This window comes from Pseudorasbora parva, chromosome 25, assembly GCF_024679245.1.
Source record: "Pseudorasbora parva isolate DD20220531a chromosome 25, ASM2467924v1, whole genome shotgun sequence".
NCBI classification, from domain to species: Eukaryota; Metazoa; Chordata; class Actinopteri; order Cypriniformes; family Gobionidae; genus Pseudorasbora; species Pseudorasbora parva.
The window spans coordinates 3,477,844-3,503,195 of NC_090196.1; the positions used below are offsets into that span (position 1 = coordinate 3,477,844).

General features: G+C 44.6%; 1 protein-coding gene across 3 annotated transcripts in view; it reads left to right on the forward strand.

Moving 5' to 3' along the window:
* Window positions 1–25,352, forward strand: part of ankrd27 (ankyrin repeat domain 27 (VPS9 domain)) — a 61,277-nt gene that overhangs the window by 32,095 nt on the left and 3,830 nt on the right. For 2 of the 3 annotated variants that reach the window (XM_067436033.1, XM_067436035.1), the window contains exons 15-27: window positions 696–778; window positions 930–1,045; window positions 3,774–3,866; window positions 5,657–5,854; window positions 7,376–7,435; window positions 8,327–8,446; window positions 10,783–10,827; window positions 10,925–11,044; window positions 19,887–20,084; window positions 20,265–20,384; window positions 20,593–20,766; window positions 24,064–24,130; window positions 24,285–24,360. In XM_067436033.1, coding sequence (XP_067292134.1) covers window positions 696–778; window positions 930–1,045; window positions 3,774–3,866; window positions 5,657–5,854; window positions 7,376–7,435; window positions 8,327–8,446; window positions 10,783–10,827; window positions 10,925–11,044; window positions 19,887–20,084; window positions 20,265–20,384; window positions 20,593–20,766; window positions 24,064–24,130; window positions 24,285–24,360 — 1,470 coding nt within the window. The remainder of the gene's footprint in view (window positions 1–695; window positions 779–929; window positions 1,046–3,773; window positions 3,867–5,656; window positions 5,855–7,375; window positions 7,436–8,326; window positions 8,447–10,782; window positions 10,828–10,924; window positions 11,045–19,886; window positions 20,085–20,264; window positions 20,385–20,592; window positions 20,767–24,063; window positions 24,131–24,284; window positions 24,361–25,352) is intronic. The other variant, XM_067436034.1, reaches the window with a different exon arrangement.

The window sequence follows — 25,352 nt, forward strand, 5'->3', positions numbered from 1 at the left end:
CTAACCTTTGCACTTGTCAATTTACTGGTATTTGCTCCATTATTTACCTCCTTAAATAGCATGTCTTAATTCCAGACACTAATTGGTAGATTGCGCTGGTCATTATGGAAATGATCCGGCTGTGTCTGTGTTCGTTAATTACCTCAGAGCTGTCCACTCCCATCCGCGCTTTAATGGAATTGTGCTCTCACAATACTGTTATGATAGTTTGACTATAAGTATGTTTAAGACTATAGACTGTATAAATCTGACTGTGTGTGAGTATACTTTAAATTCATCAGTTTTCGTTGCGGGACACATTGATATTACAGTACAGAACGGCTCTTTCGGGATTATCCTGAACTGTGTATAAGCATCTGTTTCATGTGTCATTGAGCAGAGGAGAGGTCTCAGGAGAGCGCAAAACCGTCACATCCTTTTGATTTTCCTTCACATAAACAGGCTTTCACACACAACCTCGGGGAATGTTAGTACTTGTTCACACATTGGCAATAAATAAGTGATTAATACATAAACATTTTTACAAATAGCGCTATAATCTTTAACACAGCTGTTTAATTTCATTATCAAGTTAATTTTTTGACGGTAATGACAGCATGTTGGGTTGATGACCACCACAAGGTGATGCATTTGCTTTCCTCATTAAATGTTAAAGTATTACTTTGCTTGTCTTTCTTGGCGTTTTCTTGGTCTAGGAGATTAAACGATCCATCCATAGTCACTCCGTTCTCTCGGGATGACAGAGGCTACACTCCTCTACATGTTGCTGCTATTTGTGGTGAGAATTTAGATTTGTTTTCTCATGATCGATTGTATAATGGGTGGATTTTGTTTGTGTTTTTGTCATTTTTATTTGAAATGTTCGATGAATCTGACTTCACACAGAGCTGATGCTGTGACTCTATTCTCTGTGTTGTGTTTATATTCAGGTCAGTCTCTGCTGATTGATTTGCTGGTGTCAAAGGGAGCTTTGGTGAATGCCACTGATTATCATGCGCTCACACCGCTACACTTCTCCTGCCAGAAGGGCTACCAGGGAGTCACGGTCAGAACTCAATACAGCTTGGGTCAATAATTATGCTTTAGTTATGTAGCTCTGATGACCAAAGTCACAGAACTGTTTGGTTAGTTCCTACACAGTAAAAAAAAAGTCTGTAAAAATAGGGCACAATGTACTGTATAAATGTGAAGGAATTTTCATATTGTTTTTTTTTACAGGTGTTTTACCTGTATTTTGAATTACTCATTGCATTAGTTTGTGTTTTAAGTGTCAACTAGACTGGCGTGGTGGTCATACTCAATTCTAGTCAGAATATTGTGCTCTTATTATGGGGCGTGTTTCAAGCGAACCAGGAAAGACCTCGATTGGACAGACCGACAACCAATCAGAGCAGTGGAGCGACACATAACGTTAGTTTTCAAATGTCAACAGAGCTCAACTGCACTGTGTTGCCAAGTCTGCGGTTATGATTAATGATTAAGTTTCTGTTAATCATCTGTCCATCATCGGCTAAAGCCCGCCCTGATGATCTCATTGGTCAGTTTCTGTTAATCATCTGTCCATCATCGGCTAAAGCCCGCCCTGATGATCTCATTGGTCTGTTTCTGTTGATCATCTGTCCGTCATCGGCTAAAGCCCGCCCTGATGATCTCATTGGTCAGTTTCTGTTGATCATCTGTCCGTCATCGGCTAAAGCCCGCCCATATGATCTTATTGGTCAGTTTCTGTTGATCATCTGTCCATCATCGGCTAAAGCCCGCCCTGATGATCTCATTGGTCAGTTTCTGTTGATCATCTGTCCATCATCGGCTAAAGCCCGCCCTGATGATCTCATTGGTCAGTTTCTGTTGATCATCTGTCCATTATCGGCTAAAGCCCGCCCTGATGATCTCATTGGTCAGTTTCTGTTGATCATCTGTCCGTCATCGGCTAAAGCCTGCCCTGATGATCTCATTGGTCAGTTTCTGTTGATCATCTGTCCGTCATCGGCTAAAGCCCGCCCTGATGATCTCATTGGTCAGTTTCTGTTGATCATCTGTCCGTCATCGGCTAAAGCCCGCCCTGATGATCTCATTGGTCAGTTTCTGTTGATCATCTGTCCATCATCGGCTAAAGCCCGCCCTGATGATCTCATTGGTCAGTTTCTGTTGATCATCTGTCCATCATCGGCTAAAGCCCGCCCTGATGATCTCATTGGTCAGTTTCTGTTAATCATCTGTCCATCATCGGCTGAAGCCCGCCCTGATGATCTCATTGGTCAGTTTCTGTTGATCATCTGTCCATCATCGGCTAAAGCCCGCCCTGATGATCTCATTGGTCAGTTTCTGTTGATCATCTGTCCGTCATCGGCTAAAGCCCGCCCTGATGATCTCATTGGTCAGTTTCTGTTGATCATCTGTCCGTCATCGGCTAAAGCCCGCCCTGATGATCTCATTGGTCTGTTTCTGTTGATCATCTGTCCATTATCGGCTAAAGCCCGCCCTGATGATCTCATTGGTCAGTTTCTGTTGATAATCTGTCCGTCATCGGCTAAAGCCTGCCCTGATGATCTCATTGGTCAGTTTCTGTTGATCATCTGTCCGTCATCGGCTAAAGCCCGCCCTGATGATCTCATTGGTCAGTTTCTGTTGATCATCTGTCCGTCATCGGCTAAAGCCCGCCCTGATGATCTCATTGGTCAGTTTCTGTTGATCATCTGTCCATCATCGGCTAAAGCCCGCCCTGATGATCTCATTGGTCAGTTTCTGTTGATCATCTGTCCATCATCGGCTAAAGCCCGCCCTGATGATCTCATTGGTCAGTTTCTGTTAATCATCTGTCCATCATCGGCTGAAGCCCGCCCTGATGATCTCATTGGTCAGTTTCTGTTGATCATCTGTCCATCATCGGCTAAAGCCCGCCCTGATGATCTCATTGGTCAGTTTCTGTTGATCATCTGTCCGTCATCGGCTAAAGCCCGCCCTGATGATCTCATTGGTCAGTTTCTGTTGATCATCTGTCCATCATCGGCTAAAGCCCGCCCTGATGATCTCATTGGTCAGTTTCTGTTAATCATCTGTCCATCATCGGCTAAAGCCCGCCCTGATGATCTCATTGGTCAGTTTCTGTTGATCATCTGTCCGTCATCGGCTAAAGCCCGCCCTGATGATCTCATTGGTCAGTTTCTGTTGATCATCTGTCCATCATCGGCTAAAGCCCGCCCTGATGATCTCATTGGTCAGTTTCTGTTAATCATCTGTCCATCATCGGCTAAAGCCCGCCCTAATGATCTCATTGGTCAGTTTCTGTTGATCATCTGTCCGTCATCGGCTAAAGCCCGCCCTGATGATCTCATTGGTCAGTTTCTGTTGATCATCTGTCCGTCATCGGCTAAAGCCCGCCCTAATGATCTCATTGGTCAGTTTCTGTTAATCATCTGTCCATCATCGGCTAAAGCCCGCCCTAATGATCTCATTGGTCAGTTTCTGTATTATAATTACTCCTCTATGGATCAAGTCCAGACCGAACCCGAGCTCAGATGTTCTGGGCGGGGCTGAGTTCGGCTGCCATCCAGGCTAAGGGTCAATGAAAATTTCTGTAAAACTGGATAATGAACTGGCAGAAAATGACCAGTACATTTTCCGTTTTTATTTTTTACAGTGTAGTATCTTGTATATTAGATTTTATCCAGCATTGGGTCAACATTAATATTTCATCTCATATTTCATCACATTTCCTCATGTGCTTTGTCCCTTATTTGTTGTATGGTTGATCGTCATGTTTGCTCTTGTAGCTGCTGCTCTTGGATTATAAGGCAAACACGGATGCTCAGGATAACAGTGGAAACACTCCTCTACACCTGGCCTGCATGTACGGACACGAAGATGTAAGACACAGTACATAGTAGCTGTATTATCTTTTAATTGTGACACATCATTATAAAAATGTTTGTGCTTTTTAAGGCGATAACAGAAAAAATATATATAGCTGCAAGCAGCAATTATTAGGGCCTAGCACAACAGAAGCAAGGACGCTATCAACAGACCAATTTCAAAAATGAGCAAAGACATTTGGAGACCATTTTATGCAAAAAGGTTGAAAACTCATAAATGCATTGAGTTGTATAGAGCCAATTTCATGTTTTGTTCAATTATAGTGCCACCAATTGGTGCAGTCCCCACACATAAGCGTCTCAAATTTGGTGAAAAGATCTAATTTCCTTTAGGATTTATAGACAATTGTATTTATGAGCAAATAATAATAACCCACACCCGATTTTGGTAGGATTTTTTTTTGCCACTTATTATGCACATTTTGACATTTCACCAAGTGCTTTAAAGCTACACTGTGCAACTTTTTTATTCTTTGCTAAAAACACTTAGTTCTTTAAAAAAGTATATATGCTCATTAATGTATATTTACTTCTTTCAAGTAATAAAGTATTCTCATAAGTTTATAATATACCGTTGAAAATACATACGGGTGAGGGGTTCGAATGCTGGCCGCCATGTTGCCCCTCCATCTTGAAAGTACAGTAGCCAAAGAGGGACATACCCGTAAATTCAAGCTTCGCCTTTCGCGTTTTAACACTCGATGGCACTCATGGATGAGGTTCAACTGGAAGCCATGTTAATCGTGGACTAAATCAGCCACCGTAGGAGTTAAAACGAAATCGGAATTGAGAGAAACAGAAACTAATATTAACTGGATGGTCATATACCTTTACACCGCTAGATGGGGGAAAATATCACACAGTGGAGCTTTAAGTCAACCAACTACAGTGGTTTCGGTTTGATCGGACTAATGGTTTCGAAGACATTCGCAAAAGATGTCTAAAAGCTAAATCACAATGTTGCACAAACCATAACGCGAAACCTATCATATTTGGTGTCGTTGTAAGATAAGTCAACCAAATCCAAAGTTATAAGCTTATGACTATTTGATTTTATCACTAGGAGGCGCTGGCTCGAAACTTCTCGAGCTCCTTCGAGGCATTGTGCACTAATGCATTTTACTACAAAATTCAAAATGGCTGATATGGAAAAGCTGAATGTCATTTGTCTCAGCGTGCAACAAGATACAACAGAAGGTATCAGCAAAAATAGCCATCGTTGTATCTCCGGACCAGTAGGTGGCGCTGTGCTGAAATGCAGCATGTAGCCTTAGGTCATGCTTGTGATGATCTGTACCTAGTTAGGTCACAATACAATAAAGCGTTGCGGAGATGCAGCCTTATTTCTATTTCACAAGTTCTACGTAAAATTCGTTCACATTCGTAGTGATTCAAAAATACTTTGATGAATCGACTTGAATTCCATAACTTTTTGTTATGGTTTTCGTGCAAATGGGATAAACAATAAACAAAATTGCCGCTACACGTCATGCAATCGAATCGTCTTGAGCCACAGAATCAGAGAAAACTAATTTGTGTTTTCTCCTACGGCCCAACGGTTAGTAGTACAAACTTAAGTGCAAATTTGGACAGGTGGTGGCGCTAGAGGGATTGAGTTAGAGACTCCAAATTTGCTATGTTGACAGTTCAGACTGTCCTCTATCAGTGTGCCAAATTGCATATTTCATCAAACTAACTAAATTAGGGAATGTTTAGGTTTAAAACTTTGATAGATTGTGGTGGAGTATCTAATGTAGGTATTTCATTCTTGATGTGTGTGTCAGTGTGTGAAGGCACTAGTGTACTTCGACCTGCACACCTGTCGACTGAACGTCCAGAACGATAAGGGAGACACGCCGCTCCACATTTCTGCTCGCTGGGGTTACGAGGGCATCATGGAAGTGCTTTTGGAGAATGGAGCATCAACACTCATCCATAACAGAGCCAAGGAGACTCCATTACACTGCGCGCTCAACTCCAAGGTTAGGATTACACACAGTCCTGCTCCTGGAATTAAACACACCTCAACCAGATAATCAAGGGCTTTAGGATGCCTTGAAACTTCAAGGCAAGTGTGTTTTAGCTAAACTCTGCAGTGGCCTGTTGCATGACGCTAGCTGAACAAACTCTGAGTTCCAGAGAAAGGTTAGAGTTGACAAAACCATACAAATCCAACCAGGATTAGATCCGGTTCAGCAGGCTCACAGCAGCTGCTATAAACGTTCTCTGTCAACTCAGGGTTTGGTTTAGAGTCTGTGATTAACTGTGGAGCGCGTACACGTGAGAGTGTGACGTGCAGCGAACAGCCAATCGCACGCGACATGGAGCACGTGGAGAGAGAGAGAGTTTGATTCACTTTTCACCGGAGAGAATTCGCCTCTTAGTTGAAGATATGAAGCGATTATTCTGAAAATGTCATGAATTTAAACAGGTTTGCAAGGCAGGAATGAAATGTATAACTGACTGTCATCAGCGTAACAGTGGAAACTAACACAGATCCTTGCGGCACTCCATCATTTACGGACGTTATCTTTAGATTTTGTTTTCCATTTAAAAAAATAATTCCTCCTGTGGTTGGCCAGCCGTCAGACCTCCGCTCATCTTCACACACAGATGAAGATATTAGTGTTGAAATCCGATGGCTCAGAAAGGCCTTCATTGACACCAATGTCATTTCCTCTCTCAAGACCCATAAAGGCACTAAAGACGTCGTTACAAAGCCCATCTCACTACAGCGGCTCGACAATCATTTATGAAGAGGCCAGAATAGTTTTTGTGCTTAAAAAAACGTAATAACGACTTATATAATGATGGGCCGATTTCAGAACAAAGCTTCGAACCGTTAATGAATTAGTGAGTTGATTCATGATTCGGATCGTGTGTGAAACTGCAGAAATTACGTGACTTTGGCGATCCGAATCATGAATCAGTTCACTGATTCATAACCTTTCGAAACATTGTTTTGAAATACAAGCATAATAACAGAACAAAATAATATAAAACAAGAGCCAGGGCGAATACTTTACATTACATCTGCATTTGTATATAGAATCAATACAGAAACAAACTATCTCTGACATGAGATGCTAATAACACTTCTGCGGATATTCAGTATCCACTGGACAAAACGCTCTCAAGCGCCCACAGCTAGGCGTTTTCAGCTGGATAAAACGCTTTGGTGGACACAGCCTTTATACCAGTATATTTTTGTAATCAATAAAAGAGTATTTTATGATCTATAGTGTAGCACTGAGATCAAGTATCGTTTGTGATTTTACCGAGGCAGTTTCTGTGCTATGATGGCCTGAATCCTGAATATAAATGTTATAGTCTGTAATTTGCCTATCAATTTGGATCTAGTTGTGGTTTCATAGCAGAGAGAATAAAGATCATCGTTCAGATTACTCGTCAGCTTGTAATATCTAGTGTTGGTTGTGCAGGATTATGTTATATAATTTTCCTCAGAGAATTGTGTAAATGATGCTGTATTATCTCTGTTATAGATCCTGTCTCTGTTGGAGCGCAAAAACAACGACTCCAGTAAAAGGGAAAGTGGATTTGAGGTGAGCTTAAATTTTAAACCAATTGTTCAAACATGTAGTAAAGTTAGTTCTGGGTCAGTTAGATGGGTTTCTCTTGACCAAAGGGTTCCTAAACCATTTTTTTTTTTGGCAAATATTTACTTAAAGTAGCCACTAAGATTTTATGTTAATATTTCAATAATTGAATGACCCAATCGTCTCTTTAGTTGCGATAGTATCTCCGTGTTCACATCACATTCACACTGGTGTTTTAGGAACCCAATCAAAGAGTAAGTCCAACTATAAACTTAAAGACCAGAATATATATTCCTGATGTAAAGTAGTCCATATGAGACATCAGTGGGTTAATTAGAGTCTCTTGAAGCATCCAAAATACATTTGGGTCCAAAAATAACAAAAACTACGACTTTATTCAGCATTGTCTTCTCTTCCGCGTTTGTGTTCAATCCTCAAATAAAGATTCAAACGGTTATGAATCAGTGAATTGATTCATGATTCGGATCGTGTGTCAAACTGCTGAAATCACGAGACATTGTGCACAAAAAAATTAAAAAACGACTTATATAGTGATGGGCCGCTTTCAAAACAAAGCTTTGAACCGTTAATGAATCAGCAAATTGATTCATGATTCGGATCGCCGAAGTCACGTGATGATGAATCATGAATCAATACGCTAATTCATAACCTCAGTAGTTATTTATTTACAATTTGTACATGATTACCAGATCTAGTGTGAGGAAATGCGCACAGAAAGGTCAGATCCAGAGCTGTGTGTGTGTGTGTGTGTGTGTGTGTGTTAACCCATTCTGATGAGTTTCAAAATGTCTTGAGCAACAGATAAACACGTGCAGCTGACTAGAGTAACTCTACAGAAATCCTCTTGCTCTAGCTGTAGTCTTCTTCTTCCTGCAGTCTCCGAGTCGCTCTCCTCAGCCGTCTGATTGCAGCAGCAGACGCTCATCTGTGTCCAGCTCGTCGTCTCTGAGTGTTGAGACCACAGCGCCGGAGGCCGAGCGCACCCGACACAAAGAGGTACTGTCAGCGCCATCTGGAGGACGGGTCTGAGCATTACACTCGTCTACGATTAGATCAGTTTAATGTTCCAAGAGTCCATCGCTTACAGCAATAAATCAGCACACTAGCCGGGCTAAAACCAGAGCATTCTCAGTAGTATCTGAGTTATGGTCTGGCAAAGCTTCATAGACCAATCATTTCCAAAGCGGCTAGTGTGTGAGTGAGTGTGTGAGTGAGTGTGTGAGTGTGTGAGTGAGTGTGTGAGTGAGTGTGTGAGTGAGTGTGTGAGTGAGTGTGTGAGTGAGTGTGTGAGTGAGTGTGTGAGTGAGTGTGTGAGTGAGTGTGTGAGTGAGTGTGTGAGTGTGTGAGTGAGTGTGTGAGTGTGTGAGTGTGTGAGTGTGTGAGTGTGTGAGTGTGTGAGTGTGTGAGTGTGTGAGTGTGTGAGTGAGTGTGTGAGTGTGTGAGTGTGTGAGTGTGTGAGTGTGTGAGTGAGTGAGTGAGTGAGTGAGTGTGTGAGTGTGTGAGTGAGTGTGTGAGTGAGTGTGTGAGTGAGTGTGTGAGTGTGTGAGTGTGTGAGTGAGTGTGTGAGTGAGTGAGTGAGTGAGTGAGTGAGTGAGTGAGTGAGTGAGTGAGTGAGTGAGTGAGTGAGTGAGTGAGTGAGTGTGTGTGTGTGAGTGAGTGAGTGTGTGAGTGAGTGAGTGAGTGAGTGTGTGAGTGAGTGAGTGAGTGAGTGTGTGAGTGAGTGAGTGAGTGAGTGAGTGTGTGAGTGAGTGTGTGAGTGTGTGAGTGTGTGAGTGAGTGAGTGAGTGTGTGAGTGAGTGAGTGAGTGAGTGAGTGAGTGTGTGAGTGTGTGAGTGTGTGAGTGTGTGAGTGAGTGAGTGAGTGAGTGTGTGAGTGAGTGTGTGAGTGAGTGTGTGAGTGAGTGTGTGAGTGAGTGTGTGAGTGAGTGTGTGAGTGAGTGTGTGAGTGTGTGAGTGAGTGTGTGAGTGAGTGTGTGAGTGAGTGTGTGAGTGAGTGTGTGAGTGAGTGTGTGAGTGAGTGTGTGAGTGTGTGAGTGAGTGTGTGAGTGAGTGTGTGAGTGAGTGTGTGAGTGAGTGTGTGAGTGAGTGTGTGAGTGAGTGTGCGTGTGAGTGTGCGAGTGAGTGTGCGTGTGAGTGTGCGTGTGAGTGTGCGCGTGCGAGTGCGCGAGCGAGTGCGCGAGCGAGAGTGAGTGTGCGAGAGTGAGTGTGCGAGAGTGAGTGTGCGAGAGTGAGTGTTCGAGAGTGAGCGTGCGAGAGTGAGCGTGCGAGAGTGTGTGCGAGAGTGTGTGAGTGTGTGTGTGTCACCAACGGACGATGACGAGCAGAGCGACGGAGAAACATCTGAGACGGCAGTTCTCTGTTTGTGATTTTGAGGAAGATGCTGCAATGGCTTCTGACGACTTTTGCCGTTGTTGTTAAAGAAATATGATAATAGCTGATAATAGTGTCCGCTGCTGCTCCGGCAACATTTGTGCAAAATTTGGAAACCTAAAAGCATCTCAGAGCGACTGAAACATCTCAGATTGACGGTCGAACAGAAAACATCGAGCTCTGATCGCATTCGCCGCCGCTGTGAGGCATTTGTGATGCGATTAAAACATGATTTGCAATATTTTGAACATAAAATAATATTGAGGAGTCTTTGGAAAATTGTGTCTCACAAACTTTATTCAAATTCAGTAATTTCAGATGTGTTAGAAACATTTTCAGACTTGAGCATAGTTACGCTAGCTATTTATTTACAATGATTTACCATTTTTACATGATTACCAGATCTAGTGTGAGGAAATAAGCACAGAAAGGCTAGATCCAGAGGTGTGTGTGTGTGTGTGTGTGTCTGTGTGTGTGTGTGTGTGTGTGTGTGTGTTATGATCACACACTCCTCATCCTCCTCATCACAGTAGGCGCTGTAATCCACATCTGGCAGCCGAGTGTTGTTCTTTGCTCGGGTTTTAACGAAAAGGAAAAGTTGAAATCTCTTAAAACAGACGCGATTGCTGATTTGCCCGAGTGATGCTCCACAGCGGCGTCCTGCGTCACCATCATCGGGTAAAGCCCAATCGCTTCTGATCGGTGCCGCGATTCCGACAGATTAGAAATGGGTTTGAATGAGCTCTTTGCCAGACTACTAGCAGAGCAAATCTACATTTGCCAGAAGTTGTCTGGGTTTTCCCAGGTTATTTATCTATTTGAAAGAAAATAAGAATGTGTAATTTATAATCTGACTATTGAAAAATAGCAGTTATCATTACTGAACTATCAATGTGTTTGTGAAGAATTGCTGTAAATTTCCCCCTGCTGTTGTGCTCATTCTCTCTTGTTTTTGATGAGCAGGTGGAGAAGTTGCTGAGAGCTGTGGCTGATGGAGACATGGAGATGGTGAGCTCATTTCAAATCACATAAAGCTTGCCAAATAGGAGTCTTGCTTTATTAATAACAATAAGAGTTTGTAATGGCAGTAGTGTCTGTGTTTTAGGTGCGCTATCTGCTGGAATGGCTGGATGAGGAGCCTGAGGAAGAGGATGTTATAGTGCCAGTGAAGACAGAGCTGTGCCATCCTCTGTGTCAGTGCTCCAGCTGTGAACCTTCACAGAAGGTCTGAACACACACTCACCTGAACGTCACACACACATACAGTATATCGGTAGTGAGTAGTGAGGTAATATGTGACCCCGTCTGTGAAACCCCGACTAAAGTCGCAAAATTTAGTTATGAGATTTTGATCGTCAAAGTGCCATAGCCATAAAAATGACGAAAATAGGTAATTTGTGTTTATTGCTGTAAATGATCAATTATACCAAGGGGTTTGAGATACAATACTCAATTTTTAATTCATAACATTATAAATACTGAAATTAGTGATTTTATTGACATTACACTTTATACTTTCGCACAAAAACAATATCGGATTCGGGCTCCCTAAATGTCGATTTTAATCATCTCAGGGGGATTTCATCACAACAACACCAGCTGATTCGTATGATAGATCGGTTCAGGAACTTCTTTTATTACCATTAGGAAGAGAAAGACATTAATATCAATCAGCACAAGCTGCAAGCAGGTCATTGCGACTTAAGCTGGGTTCAGATGTCTGGCGAGATATTTTCGTGTCATCGCCAATATTTTAATAATTTCTTCTTTGTTTTGTAGCTCAACATTGTGCCAATAATAACCATCTTAATTTAAAGTCATATTAGGCCTTCTATGTGTCTATATAAAACATGTTGTGGATGGTGGTGCGTCAGATTAATGGAGTGTTCCCCAACCGGGGTGCGCGGGGTGCCAGGTTTCAGCACACACTTGCATCGCGGTTCATCTCACATCTGATGATGCATCTTTAATATAGGTTGTAACTTGAAAATAATGCTTTATGTATGTTTCCGATGATGGTTAGTTTAGGCGTAGACATACACGCGGAGATGATGGTTTGTTTGGGCGTAGACATACACGCAGAGATGATGGTTAGTTTAGGCGTAGACTTACACGCGGAGATGATGGTTCGTTTAGGCGTAGACATACATGCGGAGATGAAGGTTTGTTTGGGCGTAGACATACAGGCGGAGATGATGGTTCGTTTAGGCGTAGACATACACGCGGAGATGATGGTTTGTTTGGGCGTAGACATATAGGCGGAGATGACGGTTCGTTTGGGCGTAGACATACACGCGGAGATGATGGTTAGTTTAGGCGTAGACATACAGGCGGAGATGATGGTTCGTTTAGGCGTAGACATACACGCGGAGATGATGGTTTGTTTGGGCGTAGACATATAGGCGGAGATGACGGTTCGTTTGGGCGTAGACATACACGCGGAGATGATGGTTAGTTTAGGCGTAGACATACACGCGGAGATGATGGTTCGTTTAGGCGTAGACATACATGCGGAGATGAAGGTTTGTTTGGGCGTAGACATACACGCGGAGATGATGGTTCGTTTAGGCGTAGACATACACGCGGAGATGATGGTTCGTTTAGGTGTAGACATACACGCGGAAATGAAGGTTTGTTTGGGCGTAGACATACACGCGGAGATGACGGTTCGTTTAGGCGTAGACATACACGCGGAGATGATGGTTCGTTTAGGCGTAGACATACACGCGGAGATGACGGTTCGTTTAGGCGTAGACATACACGCGGAGATGACGGTTCGTTTAGACGTAGACATACACGCGGAGATGACGGTTCGTTTAGGCATAGACATACATGCGGAGATGATGGTTCGTTTAGGCGTAGACATACACGCGGAGATGAAGGTTTGTTTGGGCGTAGACAGACACGCGGAGATGACGGTTCGTTTAGGCGTAGACATACACGCGGAGATGATGGTTTGTTTAGGCGTAGACATACACGCGGAGATGATGGTTTGTTTAGGCGTAGACATACACGCGGAGATGATGGTTTGTTTAGGCGTAGACATACACGCGGAGATGACGGTTCGTTTAGGCGTAGACATACATGCGGAGATGAAGGTTTGTTTGGGCGTAGACATACACGCAGAGATGACGGTTCGTTTAGGCGTAGACATACACGCAGAGATGACGGTTCGTTTAGGCGTAGACATACATGCAGAGATGAAGGTTTGTTTGGGCGTAGACATACACGCGGAGATGATGGTGCATTTAGGCGTAGACATACACGCGGAGATGATGCTTTGTTGGGCGTAGACATACACGCGGAGATGATGGTGCATTTAGGCGTAGACATACACGCGGAGATGATGGTGCATTTAGGCGTAGACATACACGCGGAGATGATGCTTTGTTGGGCGTAGACATACACGCGGAGATGATGGTTTGTTTGGGCGTAGACATACACGCGGAGATGATGGTTCGTTTAGGCGTAGACATACACGCGGAGATGATGGTTCTTTTGGGCGTAGACATACACGCGGAGATGATGGTTTGTTTGAGCGTAGACATATAGGCGGAGATGATGGTTTGTTTGGGCGTAGACTTATAGGCGGAGATGAAGGTTTGTTTGGGCGTAGACATACACGCGGAGATGATGGTTCGTTTAGGCGTAGACATACACGCGGAGATGACGGTTCGTTTAGGCGTAGACATACATGCGGAGATGATGGTTAGTTTAGGCGTAGACATACACGCGGAGATGACGGTTCGTTTAGGCGTAGACATACATGCGGAGATGATGGTTCGTTTAGGCGTAGACATACACGCGGAGATGAAGGTTTGTTTGGGCGTAGACAGACACGCGGAGATGACGGTTCATTTAGGCGTAGACATACACGCGGAGATGATGGTTTGTTTAGGCGTAGACATACACGCGGAGATGACGGTTCGTTTAGGCGTAGACATACATGCGGAGATGAAGGTTTGTTTGGGCGTAGACATACACGCAGAGATGACGGTTCGTTTAGGCTTAGACATACATGCAGAGATGAAGGTTTGTTTGGGCGTAGACATACACGCGGAGATGATGGTGCATTTAGGCGTAGACATACATGCGGAGATGATGCTTTGTTGGGCGTAGACATACACGCGGAGATGATGGTTTGTTTGGGCGTAGACATACACGCGGAGATGATGGTTCGTTTAGGCGTAGACATACACGCGGAGATGATGGTTCTTTTGGGCGTAGACATACACGCGGAGATGATGGTTTGTTTGAGCGTAGACATATAGGCGGAGATGATGGTTTGTTTGGGCGTAGACTTATAGGCGGAGATGAAGGTTTGTTTGGGCGTAGACATACACGCGAAGATTATGGTTCGTTTAGGCGTAGACATACACGCGAAGATGAAGGTTTGTTTGGGCGTAGACATACACGCGGAGATGACGGTTCGTTTAGGCGTAGACATACACGCGGAGATGATGGTTCGCTTAGGCATAGACATACACGCGGAGATAATGGTTCGTTTGGGCGTAGACATACATGCGGAGATGAAGGTTTGTTTGGGCGTAGACATACACGCGGAGATGATGGTTCGTTTAGGCGTAGACATACACGCGGAGATGACGGTTCGTTTAGGCATAGACATACACGCGGAGATGATGGTTTGTTTAGGCGTAGACATACACGCGGAGATGACGGTTCGTTTAGGCATAGACATACACGCGGAGATGAAGGTTTGTTTGGGCGTAGACATACATGCGGAGATGATGGTTCGTTTAGGCGTAGACATACATGCAGAGATGAAGGTTTGTTTGGGCGTAGACATACACGCGGAGATGACGGTTCGTTTAGGCGTAGACATACATGCGGAGATGAAGGTTTGTTTGGGCGTAGACATACACGCGGAGATGACGGTTCGTTTAGGCGTAGACATACACGCTGAGACGAAGGTTAGTTTGGGCGTAGACATACACGCGGAGATGACGGTTCGTTTAGGCGCAGACATACACGCGGAGATGAAGGTTTGTTTGGGCGTAGACATACACGCGAAGATGACGGTTCGTTTAGGCGTAGACATACATGCGGAGATGATGGTTCGTTTAGGCGTAGACATGCATGCAGAGATGAAGGTTTGTTTGGGCGTAGACATACACGCGGAGATGATGGTGCGTTTAGGCGTAGACATACAAGCGGAGATGATGCTTTGTTGGGCGTAGACATACACGCGGAGATGATGGTGCGTTTAGGCGTAGACATACAAGCGGAGATGATGCTTTGTTGGGCGTAGACATACACGCGGAGATGATGGTTCGTTTAGGCGTAGACATACACGCGGAGATGATGGTTTGTTTGGGCGTAGACATACACGCGGAGATGATGGTTCGTTTAGGCGTAGACATACACGCGGAGATGATGGTTTGTTTAGGCTTAGACATACACGTGAAGATGACGGTTCATTTAGGTGTAGACGTACACATGGAGATGACGGTTCGTTTAGGCGTAGACATACACGCGAAGATGACGGTTCGTTTAGGCGTAGACATACACGCGGAGATGATGGTTCGTTTAGGCGTAGACATACATGCAGAGATGAAGGTTTGTTTGGGCGTAGACATACACGCGGAGATGATGGTGCGTTTAGGCGTAGACATACAAGCGGAGATGATGGTTCGTTTAGGCGTAGACATACACGCGGAGATGATGGTTTGTTTGGGCGTAGACATACACGCGGAGATGATGGTTCGTTTAGGCGTAGACATACACGCGGAGATGATGGTTCGTTTAGGCGTAGACATACACGCGGAGATGATGGTTTGTTTGGGCGTAGACATACACGCGGAGATGATGGTTCGTTTAGGCGTAGACATACACGCGGAGATGATGGTTTGTTTTGGCTTAGACATACACGTGAAGATGACGGTTCATTTAGGTGTAGACGTACACATGGAGATGACGGTTCGTTTAGGCGTAGACATACACGAGGAGATGATAGTTCGTTTAGGCGTAGACATACACGCGGAGATGATGGTTCGTTTGGGCGTAGACATACACGCGGAGATGATGGTTTGTTTAGGCGAAGACATACACGCGGAGATGATGGTTCGTTTAGGCGTAGACATACACGCGGAGATGAAGGTTTGTTTAGGCGTAGACATACACGCGGAGATGATGGTTCATTTAGGCGTAGACATACACGCGGAGATGATGGTTCGTTTAGGCGTAGACATACACGCGGAGATGATGGTCCGTTTAGGCGTAGACATACACGCGGAGATGAAGGTTTGTTTAGGCGTAGACATACACGCTGAGATGATGGTTCATTTAGGCGTAGACATACACGCTGAGATGATGGTTCATTTAGGCGTAGACATACACGCGGAGATGATGGTTTGTTTAGGCGTAGACATACACGCGGAGATGATGGTTTGTTTGGGCGTAGACATACACGCGGAGATGATGGTTTGTTTGGGCGTAGACATACACGCGGAGATGAAGGTTTGTTTAGGCGTAGACATACACGCGGAGATGATGGTTCATTTAGGCGTAGACATACACGCGGAGATGATGGTTCGTTTAGGCGTAGACATACACGCGGAGATGATGGTTTGTTTAGGCGTAGACATACACGCGGAGATGATGGTTCGTTTAGGCGAAGACATACACGCGGAGATGATGGTTTGTTTAGGCGTAGACATACACGCGGAGATGATGGTTCATTTAGGCGTAGACATACACGCGGAGATGATGGTTCGTTTAGGCGTAGACATACACGCGGAGATGATGGTTAGTTTAGGCGTAGACATACACGCGGAGATGATGGTTCGTTTAGGCGTAGACATACACGCTGAGATAATGGTTCGTTTAGGCGTAGACATACACGCGGAGATGATGGTTCGTTTAGGTGTAGACATACACGAGGAGATGATGGTTTGTTTAGGCGTAGACATACACGCGGAGATGATGGTTTGTTTAGGCGTAGACATACACGCGGAGATGATGGTTAGTTTAGGCGTAGACATACACGCGGAGATGATGGTTCGTTTAGGCGTAGACATACACGCGGAGATGATGGTTCGTTTAGGCGTAGACATACACGCGGAGATGACGGTTCGTTTAGGCGTAGACATACACGCGGAGATGACGGTTCGTTTAGACGTAGACATACACGCGGAGATGACGGTTCGTTTAGGCATAGACATACATGCGGAGATGATGGTTTGTTTAGGCGTAGACATACACGCGGAGATGATGGTTCGTTTAGGCGTAGACATACACGCGGAGATGATGGTTCGTTTAGGCGTAGACATACACGCTGAGATAATGGTTCGTTTAGGCGTAGACATACAAGCGGAGATGATGGTTCGTTTAGGCGTAGACATACACGCGGAGATGATGGTTTGTTTAGGCGTAGACATACACGCGGAGATGATGGTTCGTTTAGGCGTAGACATACACGCGGAGATGATGGTTCGTTTAGGCGTAGACATACACGCGGAGATGATGGTTCGTTTAGGCGTAGACATACACGCGGAGATGATGGTTAGTTTAGGCGTAGACATACACGCGGAGATGATGGTTCGTTTAGGCGTAGACATACACGCTGAGATAATGGTTCGTTTAGGCGTAGACATACACGCGGAGATGATGGTTCGTTTAGGTGTAGACATACACGAGGAGATGATGGTTTGTTTAGGCGTAGACATACACGCGGAGATGATGGTTTGTTTAGGCGTAGACATACACGCGGAGATGATGGTTAGTTTAGGCGTAGACATACACGCGGAGATGATGGTTCGTTTAGGCGTAGACATACACGCGGAGATGATGGTTCGTTTAGGCGTAGACATACACGCGGAGATGATGGTTCGTTTAGGCGTAGATATACACGCGGAGATGATGGTTCGTTTAGGCGTAGACATACACGCGGAGATGATGGTTAGTTTAGGCGTAGACATACACGCGGAGATGATGGTTCGTTTAGGCGTAGACATACACGCTGAGATAATGGTTCGTTTAGGCGTAGACATACACGCTGAGATAATGGTTCGTTTAGGCGTAGACATACACGCGGAGATGATGGTTCGTTTAGGTGTAGACATACACGAGGAGATGATGGTTTGTTTAGGCGTAGACATACACGCGGAGATGATGGTTCGTTTAGGCGTAGACATACACGCGGAGATGATGGTTAGTTTAGGCGTAGACATACACGCGGAGATGATGGTTCGTTTAGGCGTAGACATACACGCGGAGATGATGGTTCGTTTAGGCGTAGACATACACGCGGAGATGATGGTTTGTTTAGGCGTAGACATACACGCGGAGATGATGGTTTGTTTAGGCGTAGACATACACGCGGAGATGATGGTTTGTTTAGGCGTAGACATACACGCGGAGATGATGGTTCGTTTAGGCGTAGACATACACGCGGAGATGATGGTTCGTTTAGGCGTAGACATACACGCGGAGATGATGGTTCGTTTAGGCGTAGACATACACGCGGAGATGATGGTTCATTTAGGCGTAGACATACACGCGGAGATGATGGTTCGTTTAGGCGTAGACATACACGCGGAGATGACGGTTCGTTTAGACGTAGACATACACGCGGAGATGACGGTTCGTTTAGGCATAGACATACATGCGGAGATGATGGTTTGTTTAGGCGTAGACATACACGCGGAGATGATGGTTCGTTTAGGCGTAGACATACACGCGGAGATGATGGTTCGTTTAGGCGTAGACATACACGCTGAGATAATGGTTCGTTTAGGCGTAGACATACAAGCGGAGATGATGGTTCGTTTAGGCGTAGACATACACGCGGAGATGATGGTTTGTTTAGGCGTAGACATACACGCGGAGATGATGGTTCGTTTAGGCGTAGACATACACGCGGAGATGATGGTTCGTTTAGGCGTAGACATACACGCGGAGATGATGGTTCGTTTAGGCGTAGACATACACGCGGAGATGATGGTTAGTTTAGGCGTAGACATACACGCGGAGATGATGGTTCGTTTAGGCGTAGACATACACGCTGAGATAATGGTTCGTTTAGGCGTAGACATACACGCGGAGATGATGGTTCGTTTAGGTGTAGACATACACGAGGAGATGATGGTTTGTTTAGGCGTAGACATACACGCGGAGATGATGGTTTGTTTAGGCGTAGACATACACGCGGAGATGATGGTTAGTTTAGGCGTAGACATACACGCGGAGATGATGGTTCGTTTAGGCGTAGACATACACGCGGAGATGATGGTTCGTTTAGGCGTAGACATACACGCGGAGATGATGGTTCGTTTAGGCGTAGATATACACGCGGAGATGATGGTTCGTTTAGGCGTAGACATACACGCGGAGATGATGGTTAGTTTAGGCGTAGACATACACGCGGAGATGATGGTTCGTTTAGGCGTAGACATACACGCTGAGATAATGGTTCGTTTAGGCGTAGACATACACGCTGAGATAATGGTTCGTTTAGGCGTAGACATACACGCGGAGATGATGGTTCGTTTAGGTGTAGACATACACGAGGAGATGATGGTTTGTTTAGGCGTAGACATACACGCGGAGATGATGGTTCGTTTAGGCGTAGACATACACGCGGAGATGATGGTTAGTTTAGGCGTAGACATACACGCGGAGATGATGGTTCGTTTAGGCGTAGACATACACGCGGAGATGATGGTTCGTTTAGGCGTAGACATACACGCGGAGATGATGGTTTGTTTAGGCGTAGACATACACGCGGAGATGATGGTTTGTTTAGGCGTAGACATACACGCGGAGATGATGGTTTGTTTAGGCGTAGACATACACGCGGAGATGATGGTTTGTTTAGGCGTAGACATAGGACTCAACCCTTTTTGAACTCGGTCTCGACTCGGACTCGAATGAGCTGGTCTCGACTACAACACTGCGATCTACTACGGATGTGAGAAAATGTCACATCCTGTGCAGTTGATACGAAGCCAAAGATAAACCGAGAGATGAAAACAGTGCAAAAAAGCTTAAAATTAACTCGTTTTCTGGATGGAATGAGTTGAGAACAGCTTTATGCTAACTGTGTTCAGAAAGCAGCCCATCTGCAGCTGGGTGGACTCGGTGTGAACAGTAGCAGTGCGGACGGCTTCACGCCGCTTCATGTGGCCGCGCTGCACGGGCACGCCGCTCTGGTGTCTCTCTTCACCCGCCGCGGTGCCAACATCAACGCCCGCAACAACCAGAGCGCCACGCCACTGCACCTGGCCTGCCAGAACAGCCACATACAGGTGGGCACATCATGATTAATCACAGATCGCCTCTCGTGCAGATTAACAGCACTGCTCTGAAAAGGGTCGCCAAACAACCTGGATTGCGCTGTGTGTGTGTGTGTGTGTTTGTGTTTGTGTTTGTGTGTGTGTGTGTGTGTGTGTGTGTGTGTGTGTGTGTGTGTGTGTGTGTGGTTCCAGGCGGTGTCTGCTCTACTGGAGTGTAATGCCAAACTGAATAAGAAGGATCACTATGGAAATACTCCGCTGATTCATGCTTGTCTAAAGGGAAACCTGGAGATAGCCACTATCTTGCTGGAGGTACTCTATTCATCATATCTATATCATTTATATTACACTATAAAAGACAATATTGGTATAATATACATAAACATAATTATGATTTTGACTATTATGATTTATATCACTATACAATATAGTTTTTATTTCTTCACTATAGACATGTTTTTATTTCTATAATTGTCGGTACTCTGCAAATGAATTGTTCTTGAACTCTGATGTCCATCAGAGCGGTGCGTTGGTGAATGTGGGGAATAACCACGGTAACACTGGTCTGCATGAGGCGGTGAGGGGGGGGCACGTCCCGCTGGTGGAGCTGCTCCTGCACAGGGGCGCGCTAGTGCAGCTGCGCAACAAGAGGCAGAGGACCGCCCTCGACTGCGCTCACGAGACCGCCGGGAAGGTGTGTGGTGTGTGTGTGTGTGTGTGTGTGTGTGTGTGTGTGTGTGTGTGTGTGTGAGTGATGGGTAGGTTTAGGGGCAGGGGCAGTGTAAGGGGATAGAAAATACGGTTTGTACAGTATAAAAACAAAAACCATATGTCACAAAAACAAACGTGTGTGTGTGTGTGGTTTCCCTGATTAAGGATTTACACATTCGAATCAGAATTGTCGAATCTCTCTATGGTCGGCTGATAGTCGAATCGAGTGTGTGTGTGTGTGTGTGTGTGTGTGTGTGTGTGTGTGTGTGTGTGTGTGTGTGAATGGGTTGGGAGGGGCTCGACACTAGTCAGCAGGAGGGTTAAACTATTTTTATTTTCCTTTTACACACTGCTCACAGTAACAACTTTTCATAAAGCGACCAAAACTGCCTGCCAACTGATGCCTGGCTCACACTACAGGAGTTTTAGGCCGATTTATGCCTGATTTTCCCCTCCCGAGACTCAGAGAAAAAATCTTTTCCAGGATTCGATCGGTTCCGATGTTCGGCGCAGATGATCTGGTAATGTGAGGCGTTCACAGATCAAATCTTGCACCTCCTGATCTGCTCTCACACAAATCGGGCTCGCCCCGATCATATCAAACATGTTTGATATTTATCAAGATGAGCAAGATTGTAATAACGTCAGTACTGTCACAATAGCCAATAGGAAACAAGTCTACGGCGAGACGGAATGGCTAAGGTATATAAAAATATACTGCCATTTAGACCGTGATCCTCTGCTGTGCAACACCGCACTAACCGCAGCTTCCCCTCGGATCATTTGATTGCTTTTCAAATTCAATGACAGTTTCTTAAGGTAAGGCTTATATTTTTACTATTTCTTGCTAATTTATATAACAGCAGTTTTCTAATGGGTGATGAATTTGCGTGACTTCAGATGCGTTCGCTGGTTTGGTGTGTTTATGTTTAGTGATATCGCTGCAGCAGCACATAATTAGGAATGAGAGAAGAGTAAAAGATGTTTCGTGCTGTCACGTGGGGTAGTAAATAGAGAACGTAATTGGGAATTGGGATTGCGACTCAAGTCTCCATCTCCTGGAGAGAGTGTGAGAGTGAGTGTGAGAGTGTGAGTGTGAGTGTGAGTGTGAGTGTGAGTGTGAGTGTGAGAGTGAGTGTGAGAGTGAGTGTGAGAGTGAGTGTGAGTGTGAGAGTGAGAGTGTGAGTGTGAGTGTGAGTGTGAGTGTGAGAGAGAGTGTGAGAGTGAGTGTGAGAGTGAGTGTGAGAGTGAGTGTGAGAGTGAGAGTGTGAGAGTGACTGTGAGAGTGAGAGTGTGTGTTTGAGAGTGTGAGAGTGACAGTGAGTGTGAGTGTGTGAGTGTTAGAGTGTGAGTGTGAGTGTGAGAGTGACAGTGAGTGTGAGAGAGTGAGTGTGAGAGTGAGTGAGAGTGACAGTGAGTGTGAGAGTGTTAGTGTGTGAGTGTGAGTGTGAGTGTGAGTGTGTGAGTGAGAGAGTGAGTGTGAGTGTGAGTGTGAGAGTGAGAGTGAGTGTGAGAGTGAGAGTGAGTGTGAGAGTGAGAGTGAGAGTGAGTGTGAGAGAGAGTGTGAGAGTGAGAGTGAGAAAGTGAGTGTGAGAGTGAGTGAGAGTGAGAGTGAGAGTGAGTGTGAGAGTGAGTGTGAGAGAGAGTGTGAGAGAGAGTGTGAGAGTGAGAGTGTGTGTGTGAGAGTGTGAGAGTGACAGTGAGTGTGTGAGTGTGTGAGTGTGAGAGTGTGAGAGTGAGTGAGAGTGAGTGAGAGTGACAGTGAGAGTGAGTGAGAGAGTGAGAGTGTGAGAGTGAGTGTGAGAGTGACAGTGAGTGTGAGAGTGTGAGTGTGAGAGTGAGTGTGAGAGTGTGAGAGTGTGAGAGTGTGAGAGTGACAGTGAGTGTGAGAGTGACAGTGAGTGTGAGAGTGTGAGAGTGTGAGTGTGAGTGTGAGAGTGAGAGTGAGAGTGAGAGTGAGTGTGAGAGTGAGAGTGAGTGTGAGAGTGAGAGTGAGTGTGAGAGTGAGTGTGAGAGTGAGTGTGAGTGTGAGAGTGAGTGTGAGAAAGTGAGTGTGAGAAAGTGAGTGTGAGAGTGAGAGTGTGAGAGTGACTGTGTGTGTGTGAGAGTGTGAGAGTGACAGTGAGTGTGAGTGTGTGAGTGTGAGAGTGTGAGAGTGTGAGAGTGAGTGAGAGTGAGAGTGAGAGTGAGAGTGAGTGAGAGTGTGAGAGTGACAGTGAGTGTGAGAGTGAGTGTGAGAGTGACAGTGAGTGTGAGAGTGTGAGAGTGAGAGTGTGAGAGTGTGAGTGTGTGAGAGAGAATATCAGCATTTCTTCATAATAGCGCCAATTGCTTTTTTTTACAATACAATTCCGCACTGTAAGAGGTGACAATATCACTTTAGAATTAGGAAGCCAATATTATAACACACTAGTGTGACCTACAGCGCTCGTGCAGGGTTCGCCTCAAATACTGCGAAATAAGAAAACAATAAATGACAGTCGTCTGAACTTTCCTTCACTTTATTCTCTGTCACACACGTAATAACCAGCCTGAGACCCCCGCGGCACTCCAGTAGAAAAAGTGCGCATGCACCACCTATACGGCAAACCCCGAGGGAAAAAATACATTGCACACACACACAATGAGTGTCTGAACGTACCAAATTAATACACTATGACAGGATCAAATAAAGTCATAAAAGTATGACCTCCATTTCTGGCTGAAGAACTGACCATCCATGTTGAGCCCGTCTCCCCGACCATTGTCCAATCCACACTGGTTTATTCTTACGCTTCTGGCTTTTCATGTTACTGTAGACTGATCCATTTTGTTTTCCCGCTTACGATCTGCTGCGTGGATCACCTGACGCACTTCCTCTGGCACGATAATCTTGATAATATTTTGTAGTGTGTGATGCTCCTCGATTTTCAAATCCTGTAGTGTGAGCATGTTTAAGATTTGAGGGAAGAAAATCTGCAAAGCTTCTCCTGAAGTGTGTGCTGCAACCAGACTTTACAATCGGAGAGGATTTTAAAACTCCTGTAGTGTGAGCCAGGCATGACAGATGAACTGACAATGGCTTTCTTATTTAGGTTTAAATAAAAGGTAATGTGGTGGATAAACATTCATAAAACATTTTCTCATAACATTTTAAAGCCGCGATCGAAAAATACAGAACATCACACAAATATATAAAAGAACATTAATTAAACCTAAAAAAATACCTGCCTATAGAGGAAAAGAACACTTTGAGTGCGTTTACATGACCGTTCTTAAGCCGTCCGTAATGCTTCCACAGAGCACAGAGATTCAGAGACTCCTGCAGAAAGCCTGTGCTGAGGACAACCGTCTGGTCAAACCAGTGGGTAAGAATCGGATCATTATATTTGTACTGTTTTATTGCTATCTTCAGAAATGCTCTAGTAGGCTGTGATGTGTAACAGTGAGTGTTATATGACATGCATAGAGTTCTGTTTAATTACATAACTCAAATTCATAATGCATCGTCATCCCCAACAGTAGTGCAAAGAGTGAAACGCCGTGAGAGTCCAAGCAGCGGCAGACGAGACTTACACCACACCAAACAAAGGAACAGGTTCTTTTTGGTTTTTATATTTATGCACCTCAAATGTAAATTCATGTCCAAGTTACGCTTAATGTTGCCACATTTCCTTCATGCTCCTTAAGTCGGGCGCACACTGTGTGATTTTGCCGTCTGAGACAAATTTTGCAAATCCTAAAAGATTCCTCTGTCACTTTAGTCATTAATGACATACATTACATTTTTGGGTGAACTAACCCTTTAAGGATTCTTTGAGGAATTGAAGGTTTAAAAGAACTGCATTTATTTGAAATATAAATATTTTGTAACATTATAATTGTCTTTACTGTCATCTTTGAGCAATTTAAAGGGTTAGTTCACCCAAAACCGAAATGTCTGTCATTAACTCCTCTCCCTAATGTCGCTCCACACCCGTAAGACCTCCGTTCATCTTCACACACAGTTTAAGATATTTTATATTTAGTCCGAGAGCGTATGCAAGTGTATGCACACTATACTGTCCATGTCCAGAAAGGGAATAAAAACATCATCACAGTAGTCCATATGAGACACCAGTGGGTTAATTAGAGTCTCTTGAAGCATCCAAAATACATTTGGGTCCAAAAATAACAAAAACTACGACTTTATTCAGCATTGGCTTCTCTTCCGCGTTTGTGTTCAATCCTCAAAAAAAGATTCAAACGGTTATGAATCAGTGAATCGATCAATGATTCGGATCGCCAATGTCACGTGATTTCAGCAGTTTGGATCACGTGTCAAACTGAATCTGTCTCTTTTTGTTTGATTTTTTATTTGAGGACTGAACACAAACGCGGAAGAGAAGCCAATGCTGAATAAAGTCGTAGTTTTTGTTATTTTTGGACCCAAATGTATTTTGGATGCTTCAAGAGACTCTAATTAACCCACTGATGTCTCATATGGACTACTGTGATGATGTTTTTATTCCCTTTCTGGACATGGACAGTATAGTGTGCATACACTTGCATACGCTCTCGGACTAAATATAAAATATCTTAAACTGTGTG